General features: G+C 31.6%; 2 protein-coding genes across 3 annotated transcripts in view; one reads left to right on the top strand and one right to left on the bottom strand.

The window, feature by feature from the left end:
• LOC107700309 (meiotic nuclear division protein 1 homolog) overlaps positions 1–6,455 on the bottom strand; it is a 19,199-nt gene extending 12,744 nt beyond the window's left edge. Inside the window, exons 1-4 of the mRNA XM_016501932.1 lie at positions 6,353–6,455; positions 3,452–3,517; positions 3,252–3,309; positions 1,587–1,735 (exon numbers count right to left, since the gene is read on the bottom strand). Of these exons, the coding sequence (XP_016357418.1) occupies positions 1,587–1,735; positions 3,252–3,309; positions 3,452–3,517; positions 6,353–6,412 (333 nt within the window). The 5' untranslated portion in view covers positions 6,413–6,455. The remainder of the gene's footprint in view (positions 1–1,586; positions 1,736–3,251; positions 3,310–3,451; positions 3,518–6,352) is intronic.
• Positions 6,456–8,427: 1,972 nt separating this feature from the next.
• The window catches only part of LOC107700274 (transmembrane protein 154-like), a 12,374-nt gene continuing 9,819 nt past the window's right edge, over positions 8,428–10,982 (top strand). For both annotated transcript variants that reach the window (XM_016501880.1, XM_016501879.1), the window contains exons 1-3: positions 8,428–8,554; positions 9,454–9,504; positions 9,866–9,904. In XM_016501880.1, the coding sequence (XP_016357366.1) occupies positions 8,500–8,554; positions 9,454–9,504; positions 9,866–9,904 (145 nt within the window). In that variant the 5' untranslated portion in view covers positions 8,428–8,499. The remainder of the gene's footprint in view (positions 8,555–9,453; positions 9,505–9,865; positions 9,905–10,982) is intronic.

The raw sequence follows: 10,982 nt of genomic DNA, 5'->3' as shown, positions 1-10,982 counted from the left end.
CGACCTCAAGAGGAGGAAACGCATCAAACTAACAAAACACCCCGATCAAGTTCAAGCAGGTAAGTTTCAATTACAATTTTTAATATTTAGAGCTTCTGTTATGAATATTATTCCATATTTTAATTTTAATTTCGGATTGAAATAAACATCACCGTTAGCATATACATAGTTAATTGTTAGCATAAGCGCGGCTAACGTTAATATATTGCGCATTAGAACGAATTTTGTTCATTTTGTTCAAAATGCTGGTGTCAATGATCTTATGTTGCATTTGGTCAGACTCAGCCCATTGCTTTACTGAAGTATATTATATTGTTCTTTTACAGCTGCAGCCTGAGGAAGATCCTGAAACACACCAGCAAACCCTAAAACAGACAACAGTTTACAGATGTTTTTCAGCGGCAGCAGAACTATGACTAAACTTTTGGGTGAAACTTGTTTACTTTTTTCATACTTTTATTACTTGTGGGAAACTTGAAACACTTTTAAATAAGTATAAAGAATGGCATTGGATTTGTACATTTAATTTTTGTTTAACGTTATTAATAAAAATGTTGTTCAATTGGCATGTTTTTGTGTTTTGCTTTGGTACCGAAATTGGTACCGAGAACCGTGGATTTTCACTGGTATTGGTACCGAATACTGAAATTTTGGTACCGTGACAACACTAGCATACACCATAAAAAAGTTTACTGGTTAACTGTAAGTTACCGTAATATGGTGAAAAACTGTAAATGGTTTAACATCACATTATATGTGTATATGTAAACATTAAGAAATTGTCATATTTATGGCATAATATTGAATTGGTGAAAAACAGTAATAGGACATTCCCAGATTTCCCTGCATGACATATCACATATGGTTATATTTTATTTATTTTTTCATCTTTTTGTTATCAGTAATGGACATTTGGGTGTTATGTGTTGCATACATTTTAAAGTAAGCAGATTTTGGAAGTTCAGGTAAAGGGGTATATTAACATCACATATCTTAAAGGAACAGGTCACCTAAAAATTCAAATTTGATGCCATAGAAGATGTAGATTAATTTGTTTCTTCATCATGGGTGATATTATGGATTATGGACTCCAGTAGACTTTATCCAGAAGCAACATTTTAAAGTTAAAAAAAAACGTCTTGATGTATTTGTTTCAGCTTTTGTCTTCTCCAGATGTTAACTGATGGACTGGAGTGCTGTGGATTACTTGTGGATTATTGTGATGTTTTTATCAGCTGTTTGGACTCTCATTCTGACGGCACCCATTCACTGCAGAGCATCCATTGCTGAGACACTGATGCAATGCTACATTTCTACAAATCTGATGAAGATACAAACTCACCTACATCTCGGATGGCCTGAGTGGGAGCAAATTTTCATTTTTGGCCAAACAATTCCTTCAAAAGAAATACAGCTATATGTAGACATCAATAAGCAATCCCATAAAACCTGAAACACTGTCACCGTATTATTATGGTTCATTTCTGGCAACCACAGCTGCCTTTTTTGACCATAAATCTAACTGGGCTTTTTTTACATCAAAAAGCAGAATCGCAGAGTCAGATATCAGAAAGCGATGCCCTCACTTGTGTCTCCAGTTCCTCTAATCTGCGTTTACGGGCGTGCAGGGCTTTACTGGGGAACGCCCAGTAATAGTTGGAGGTGCCCACTCTCTCGGTGTCCACCATGTTATCATCCACCAGACTCTGCAACACCTCTTTCACCGACATGGGAGCTGGAGAAAAAGATTCAATCTTCACTGAAAACCTGAGATTCACTGATCATGCACATGCATTTTTATGTCTTGCAAACATAAGCATTGGGCTTTCTGGTGTTTTCTACATCGTTATTGCAAAATATGCTGATTTGTCAAAAGATAGCATGGCTAAAATAGACGATGCTTTGTCGAAATCTGTTTTGCATCATATGAATGTATCCTATGACAGTATGTAGCTGCATAATTTCTGTTCGTTTTAAAAGAAAAAAAAAACATTTTGTGAAGAAAAAAGGGGAAAAATGTAACATTCAATGCTAGGGATGTCCATTTCGGTTATTTTTCCTAACCGACACTTGTTAACCGATTGTATATATATAGCCTATATTGCTATAGCTTCTTATATTTTTAATTCTTGTTCTTTTCTAAATACTGTTAATTGAAAGGATTTGTTGTGGAGTGAGGGGAACTAAAATAGCTTAGCTATGTTTACAGTGTTTATTATAATGTTCATAAACATTTCACGTCGGCATTAAGCCTATTTCTGAATGAAATAATAAAATGCGACTTATGTTTTTTCACCCTAAAAAACTATTTTTTTTATACGCATAGCGTATTTTAACCATGCAGCAAACCTTTTTAAATATTTTGATAAATTACTGAAAAAATAAATAATGAGATGACTTTTTAACCCGTTTAACTGATTGTATTAATCGGTCAAAATTCTTACGGTCGGTTAACCGGTTAAATGAAAATCCCTATTCAATGCAAAATAAAAATATAATTTTTAGCAAAGTGTTGGTTTCCCAAAGCGTAAAAACAAGAATGAACAACAGTCAACTTGGATCATGTGCCTATATTGCCTTGTCGTCACTAAATTGCTTTCTGTGTTTTAAGACTGTTAATTGCTGTTTGCAGATACGATAGAAATGAATAAGTTGTGTCGTAAATGGAATATTATCCATCACGATTTCTCGTAATAATCTGCATTATTTGTTGCTGTTGTAAACTCTAAATATAGCTTACCCCAAAATAAGTATTAAATGGCAAATATACTTGTCTCAAATAAGCCGTTTACTTACAAAAGTGGTTTATTCAGCACGCTGAAGCCTCTCCTGCATTGACATTTTTTATTGTTTTTTAAACGTTATGCCAGTTTATTTTTTATTATTCATCATTATTATTATTTCTTCCAACAGGACAAACATTTCAGCATCACTGACAGATATTTATAAAGCTCTAGGGCAGAACTTTTCTGAATTTCAGGTCAAGTGCATTCCTGGCCGTTTCTACAGCTAGGTTCGTTATTTTGGCGCCTCGTCTGTAAAAATCCTCTGCTTTCAAACAGGCAAGGATCAGTTTTCTGATGATTACCATTACATACTACACCGGTATTGCGGTATTTGAAAAATTCATATCATAACAAAAATAAACACCGGTATTCGGTATGAACTGGTATACCACCCAGCACTCTGTCTATGACTTATCAGTGTCGGGAACACACAACTAAAATCATTACAAGGTTGATAAAACTTACTGATTCCTTTGGACTTGGGGGCGATTTTTTCCATGTCTTTCAGCTGAAACACATCTTTCTGGAAGGTAGAAAAACAATCTCATCTTTCAGAGTTTGAGATTATATTGCACTACTAGAGAACCGTGTCAGACATGGACACAGTCACGCATCTATAGGCTCACTGGATTCATATACAAGACTATGAAATCAAGCATACTTACAGTTTCAAAGAATATCTCCATCATACGACTCCTTTTCTCCTCCAGGCTAAGTCCTTTCTTTTTAGACTGTGGAGTATAAAAGAGAAACATTTCTCTGTTAGATAAATAAAACTAATTCAGGTGTCATTATTGAATAGGTGTGCTGTTTTTATCCTTATCTCTGAGAGAAAAAATCAAACATTTTGCTGACACAAATGTCTCGTTTCTGATTCTTTCAGACTGTTTGTTTTAATGGATTGGTTCAAAAACGAATTATCTCAAAGCTACGGAGGATCAAAACTACAATAAATAAATAAATAAACGTAATACGAAATATATAAAGGAATAAATGACTTGCTAAAACAAATACAATTAATTCTTAATTAAATTTAGACCTGAATTTATTTTTGCATTCCTTTCCCCCCTCAATTTATTATTTTTTAATCATATTTTTTTTATTTAAATTTAACTGTATTTTCTTTCATTTATTTCTTTTATATTTATTTATGCGTTCATTTCTTTTTAATTTGTATTTATTTCCCGATTTAAGAACTAGAAAAAGGAATAAATGACTTGCTAAAAAAAAAAAAATATTAATTCTTAATTAAAATTAGACCTGAATTTATTTTTGCATTCCTCCCCCCCCAATTTATTATTTTTTAATATTTTTTTTATTATTTAAATTTAACTGTATTTATTTTATTTTATTCTTCCATTTATTTCTTTTATATTTATTCTTTTTAGACTGTGGAGTATAAAAGAGAAACATTTCTCTGTTAGATAAATAAAACTAATTCAGGTGTCATTATTGAATAGGTGTGCTGTTTTTATCCTTATCTCTGAGAGAAAAAATCAAACATTTTGCTGACACAAATGTCTCGTTTCTGATTCTTTCAGACTGTTTGTTTTAATGGATTGGTTCAAAAACGAATTATCTCAAAGCTACGGAGGATCAAAACTACAATAAATAAATAAATAAACGTAATACGAAATATATAAAGGAATAAATGACTTGCTAAAACAAATACAATTAATTCTTAATTAAATTTAGACCTGAATTTATTTTTGCATTCCTTTCCCCCCTCAATTTATTATTTTTTAATCATATTTTTTTTATTTAAATTTAACTGTATTTTCTTTCATTTATTTCTTTTATATTTATTTATGCGTTCATTTCTTTTTAATTTGTATTTATTTCCCGATTTAAGAACTAGAAAAAGGAATAAATGACTTGCTAAAAAAAAAAAATATTATCTTTTTAATTTGTATTTATTTCCCGATTTAAGAACTAGAAAAAGGAATAAATGACTTGCTAAAAAAAAAAAAATATTAATTCTTAATTAAAATTAGACCTGAATTTATTTTTGCATTCCTCCCCCCCCAATTTATTATTTTTTAATATTTTTTTTATTATTTAAATTTAACTGTATTTATTTTATTTTATTCTTTCATTTATTTCTTTTATATTTATTTATGTGTTCATTTATTTTTAATTTGTATTTATTTCCCGATTTAAGAACTAGAAAAAGGCATAAATGACTTCCTAAAACAAATACAATTCATTCTTAATTTAAGATTTCATTCCTTTCCCCCCTCAATTTATTATTATATATATATAATATATATTTTTTTATTATTATTTAAATTTAACTGTATTTATTTTATTTTATTCTTTCATTTATTTCTTTTATATTTATTTATGCGTTCATTTCTTTTTAATTTGTATTTATTTCCCGATTTAAGAACTAGAAAAAGGAATAAATGACTTGCTAAAAAAAAAAAAATATTAATTCTTAATTAAAATTAGACCTGAATTTATTTTTGCATTCCTCCCCCCCCAATTTATTATTTTTTAATATTTTTTTTATTATTTAAATTTAACTGTATTTATTTTATTTTATTCTTCCATTTATTTCTTTTATATTTATTTATGTGTTCATTTATTTTTAATTTGTATTTATTTCCCGATTTAAGAACTAGAAAAAGGCATAAATGACTTCCTAAAACAAATACAATTCATTCTTAATTTAAGATTTCATTCCTTTCCCCCCTCAATTTATTATTATATATATATAATATATATTTTTTTATTATTATTTAAATTTAACTGTATTTATTTTATTTTATTCTTTCATTTATTTCTTTTATATTTATTTATGCGTTCTATTAATTTTATTTTATTCTTTCATTTATTTTATATTTATGTGTTCATTTATTTTTAATATGTATTTATTCCCTCATGTATTTATTTCCATATTGCCACATTAACTTATATAAATATATTTTTGTATTTATTCTTACATTCAGTCTCTTGTATGATAATTAGACTGCTTCGAAGCAAATTTTTAATATACTAAAGCTGCGTCCGAAATCGCATACTTCCATACTATATAGTAGGCGAAAAACAGTATGCGAGAAGTACCCGGATGACCTACTACTTCCGCCCGAATTCCGTTGATCTTCAGGATGAATTTATGATATTATCAGATTTTATCAGTTGTCATAAACATGACAGGGTTAATAAAAGTTTGCAAAAGTCGTAAAACCTCATTTCTCCATCCTGATGTCAGAACATAACGTAGAAGTAATGTTTATTTTCAAGAAACATGTTGATAGTTCAATATATATTTTAATCTATATGAAGTATTGAATAGAGAGCAGGGGTTTATTAGTGAGTGACGATGTAATTTATCACTTGATCAAATTAAAATTAAAACATCCAAGCGTTCTGAATGCTTAGTTGTCATCATATTTGCTATATTCGAAGAAGCTAACGCTACATGTTAAGAGAACAGGAACTAACAATGTTGTGAAATAATGTAGTGAAGACGTCACACATTTCTGCAAACCTTAGTGTGGGTTATTCGTATAAACGACTCTAAACAGTAACAGAATTATTAAATATATAAGTCACGTTCTCACCATGTTCCAGTCGAGCAGCTTGAGTTTGGCGCCAGACGCGAAGGAAATCTCACTGCGCATGCGTGGTGCTACACAGGGTTGCCAGGTGTTCACAACAAAACCTGCCAATCGTTATTTAAAACTAGCCTAAAACTAGCCCAAATGCGTTTCGAGGTCGGGGGTGTCCCTGTTAAAAATAGCGTTCTGGTTGCTAAATATCACGCTGTTGGTTCAACCCGTGGACATGAAAAACAACTCAACAGTGTTAAAGTAATCCAGTGTGAAAACCGCGGACCTGGCAACACTAGTGCTAGCGCGCATGCGCAGCAGCTCATTTCTTACCTGTGGGGGCCAGTTACATAAACACAGCCACCTTGTTTCTTAAGAACTGGTTTGACTAACTAGCAGTTAACCAAGTGTTTATCAGTCTTACTTTTCAGATTCAAATTAGACCAGTTTAGGTTTTAATGTATCTGACTTGTAAAAAAGTTACGACCAATCTTGCATAAAAAAATATGTGTCTAAATGTTAAGACTAGTCTAAGCAGTTTAGGATGTGGTATATTCGCAAACAAAACAAAAATAGAATATTGTAGTTTGGCCTAGTACTGAAAATATTATCTACGCATTATCTATTATCTACTAAATAGTTATGTAGCACTTATGCATTGCCGTGACTTTATGTTTGTCTCATGCACAAACAACATCTGGGGACAGCTGCATAAACAGCCACTATGTTAAGACTGTGTCATAAGAACTAGTTTGACCAACTAGCAGTTAGCCAAGAGGACAGTCTTACTGTTCTTATTCTTACCTTCTTGTAACTGACTTTAAAAAGTTATGACCAGTCTTGTAGAAAGCAAATGAGATGACTAACTTTTTAAGACTAGTCGTCTAAGCAGTTTATGCAGCCGGCCCCAGGTGTTAAGGTCTAAGACAATGAAGTTTTATCAGTAAGAGTAGTTCCAGATAAAACACGAATGTCTGTTAAAGATCGCTTCATCTGGAAAGCATCTGCTGTGTTCAAACCTCTGATAGACGTCTGTAAGATGTCAGTTTTACATGCATTCTAAATCATAAACATCTTAAAGATGTCTTCTAAACATCTATTTGACATCTGATAGGAAACGTCCTATAGACGTATCGCAGATGAGCAAACTATGATAGAAGCAGAATGATAGAAATTCCCGCCGAATACTGAAAGAATTTACTTTTCTATGTTGGTTTTAGACCCAACAAAGTCATAGGTCAACAATATCTATTTCATTCATATATGAAACCTTATTAAAACAACATATAACACAAAATTCGGTATGTTTAAATACGTTTTTGGAATATTTTCTATTCTATTTTGTATATTTATGATATCAACATGTCAGGTTTTAGGATGGATATACATGACATATAGGCTAACCACAAAGTTATATGTATATATATATATGGATCTCCTCATATGACAATACAGTATATGTCATATATGGAAATATAATATGTGTACATATAGTTTACACTTGTGTATGAGGTTAATTAATTTGGCAGTATTTGCAATACTGTTTCCAAAACTTTTTAAATATAATTGAATACTGTGATTTTGTTATTTTCTTGCAGTAACACATTTTTTTGCTAGATAATAGTTTATCCAACATATCTAATATTTCACTCCATCCATATTTGCACCCCCTGTGAAAGGTAGATTAATAATTTTAACTATGTATCCTGATAATGATCAGTGTATGCATCATGGGCCTGACAGCATCAGTTTATTAACATCCAAATGCTTGGAGTTGTTTACATTTTTACAAGCAAGAAAGCTGTTTTGACAGTGACAGCTGTAGCGGTGATACACTCAAACGCTTCACATTCTCTTCCTCCTTCAGTCTGTTTAGAGTCTTTGAGTTTAAAGCTGCCTGTGACTTTTTGCACTTCTCGTTTTTCCCTCTGGTTTTCGGTTAGGTCACTCCATATATGCTATGCAGGAATGCGTTACTCAGGCACAGCTTGGCTTGTGGTAACAAGCTCACTGCTTGATTGCATCACATCCGAGGGAGAGAAGGAGAGGTGAATCAGGTCTGAAAGAGGAAGCAGGATGTCATGAAGGCGTGTTAGTCACAATGCAATGAGTCTGTGTCTCTGTCTCTGGGCCAGTGCTTCCACCGAGGACTCTGGGAAATGAATCTTACACTATTCCTGCTTTTGGCATTGACTGCTAGCTGGACTGGACTTGGTAGGTGCTCACAGTCGTAGATCATTTTTGCTTTATGTAGAATCCTATCTCTTTCTCTATATCACTCTCTTTCTATTTTTCCCATTCATTTACAGTCGCTCTCTTCTGTCTGCTCTCTTCGTCATGATCCTCAGAAAACATTTTAGACTAATGACCTGTCGTATCAATGGACCACAATGGACGATGATAAAGTAGAAGAAATTTACGTTATAACTAGTTCTTTGATTCATTTTGTTGTTTCTGGTTTCATGCAAAGCACAAAACAGCTCGTGTTTGTCGACGAACAAGGACAATAATAATTCAGGACAAATGTATCTTCCTCTTGGTTTACGGCAATCATTTCCTCATAGCTGATTATTAGTTTCCTCCTTTTTACCTCATACTTTGAATTTTGATATTCAAATATTATGTTATGAAGATTATGTTTTAGTTGAGACGATGTTGGTAACACTTTACAGTGACAGTCACGTTCACTCTTATGTAATTAATGGTATATTTATACATTAAAGTAAGATTATTTTGGTAACACTTCCCAGTGAGGTTCTGTGTGTTAACATTAGTTTATTAGTTTCAACACTTTTATGATATTTAGTTTCTACATATACAATTTAAACAAGTCAACATTAACATTAGATAATGTTTAATGGACAAACATTAATTACTGTATACTATATATATATATATATATATATATATATATACTGAACCATTAAATGAACCTATATTAATAAATGCTGTTCTTTGTTAGGAAAAAAGGACAAGGAATGTTTGTAATCTCTGGTATACTCAGATAACATCTTTCTTCAGAACTGAAACAGGCCTTAACTGAACCTCAGTATAAAATCTATATAAAGTCACTTCTTAAATGTGTAAAGTAATTTAGTTGCATGTCATTACAGTTCAATGTGAAGACAAAGAAGAGCCCGAGGGAGAGTTTGTCTCTGAAGACTGTGAGTATCTGCTTTAGGACACCTGGTTTTTACTTGATGTAGACGTTTCCAAACACATCGTAGACTACTGTAATCTACTTTCTTGGGGTCACTGCAACACTCTCAGAAAACAAGGTGCTAAAGCTGTTACTGGGACTTTGCAAAAGTTACAAATATGTAACATTTAGCTATTAATATGTACATTTTAGGCACTAATATAAGGATTAAATAAGGTGCAAAGGTGCCGCCCCATGGACCTTATTTTTGGAAAAATCCTTTAAGTTTGAAGCAATATTTTGTACATTATGTCTGCCATAGTTGTCTATAATGTTTTTGTGTTTCACCTCCACTCATAAATCTGATCTGTTTCTACACTGAACAGTGTTAGGTCCCAAAGCAGAGGGTGAAGAAGAAAACTCAGGTAAGAATTAGTGGTTACCAACTAGACGATATATTAGGGCTCGGCAATATATCAAATATTAGTGATATTATCGTGATAATAGAATGATTGATATAAAATGATAGAATATCTTGAATTTCACTCCTCCTGCTAAACTAGCCAAGAAGTGCTTATAGCAACTAGTTTCTTATCTGAAAGAGTTGTTAGTGGCAGTGTGTCATGCCACAGAGCAGAAACCGTTGATAGACTTGTGTTCTTGGCTGTGAAAACCCGTGAGACGTTTGCATAATTTACCCCACAGTGTACAATGTAGTATGTGTATTACATTGCTCTAAAGAAGCTGTCAGAATGCACTTTTTGTACCGATTTCACACTTTCTTTATACACAAGAAGAAAAGAAATGAGTGGACACTTAGTCTGCTTTTTTTTTTTTAACTGTGTGTTTTTGCACAAAACATTCTGAATGACAGATGTTCTATCCAAATCAAATATTTTTTTAATTGAAGCAAAACAAAATCACCTTTTAAAATTATTCTACTGCAAATGCAAAAACATATATATTTATATATATATATATATATATATATATATATACTCGTCAAAATTTGGAAAGATATCGAGATATCATATTTTACGTGTATCGCCCCGTCCTAGATATAATATAATTTCCATGTACTAAGCGATTTATAATACACCATTCAAAACTTTGGGGACAGTAAGATTTATTTATTTGTTTATTTATTAAGAAATTAATAATTTTATTCAGCAAGAATGCATTCAATTGATCAAAAGTGACAGTAAAGACATTTTGTAAAATGTTACAAAAGTTTTTTTTCACATAAATGCTATTCTTTTGAAATGTAATCAAAGAGCAAATATAAAAATTATATTTCCACAAAAATATTCAGCAGCACACCTGTTTTCTGAAGATCATGTGACACTGAAGACTGGAGTAATGATGCTGGAAATACAGCTTTGATCACAGAAATAAATTACAGTTTAACAGATATTCACATAGAAAACAGCTATTTTAAATTATAATAATATTTCACAATATTACTGTTTTTTTTTTATTATTAAATAAATTCAGCCTTGGTGA

This window comes from Sinocyclocheilus anshuiensis, unplaced genomic scaffold, assembly GCF_001515605.1.
Source record: "Sinocyclocheilus anshuiensis isolate Anshui unplaced genomic scaffold, SAMN03320099.WGS_v1.1 scaffold326, whole genome shotgun sequence".
Lineage (NCBI taxonomy): Eukaryota > Metazoa > Chordata > Actinopteri > Cypriniformes > Cyprinidae > Sinocyclocheilus > Sinocyclocheilus anshuiensis.
The sequence above is the reverse complement of the archived record's forward strand: the minus strand, read 5'-3'. Positions and strand labels throughout refer to the sequence as shown.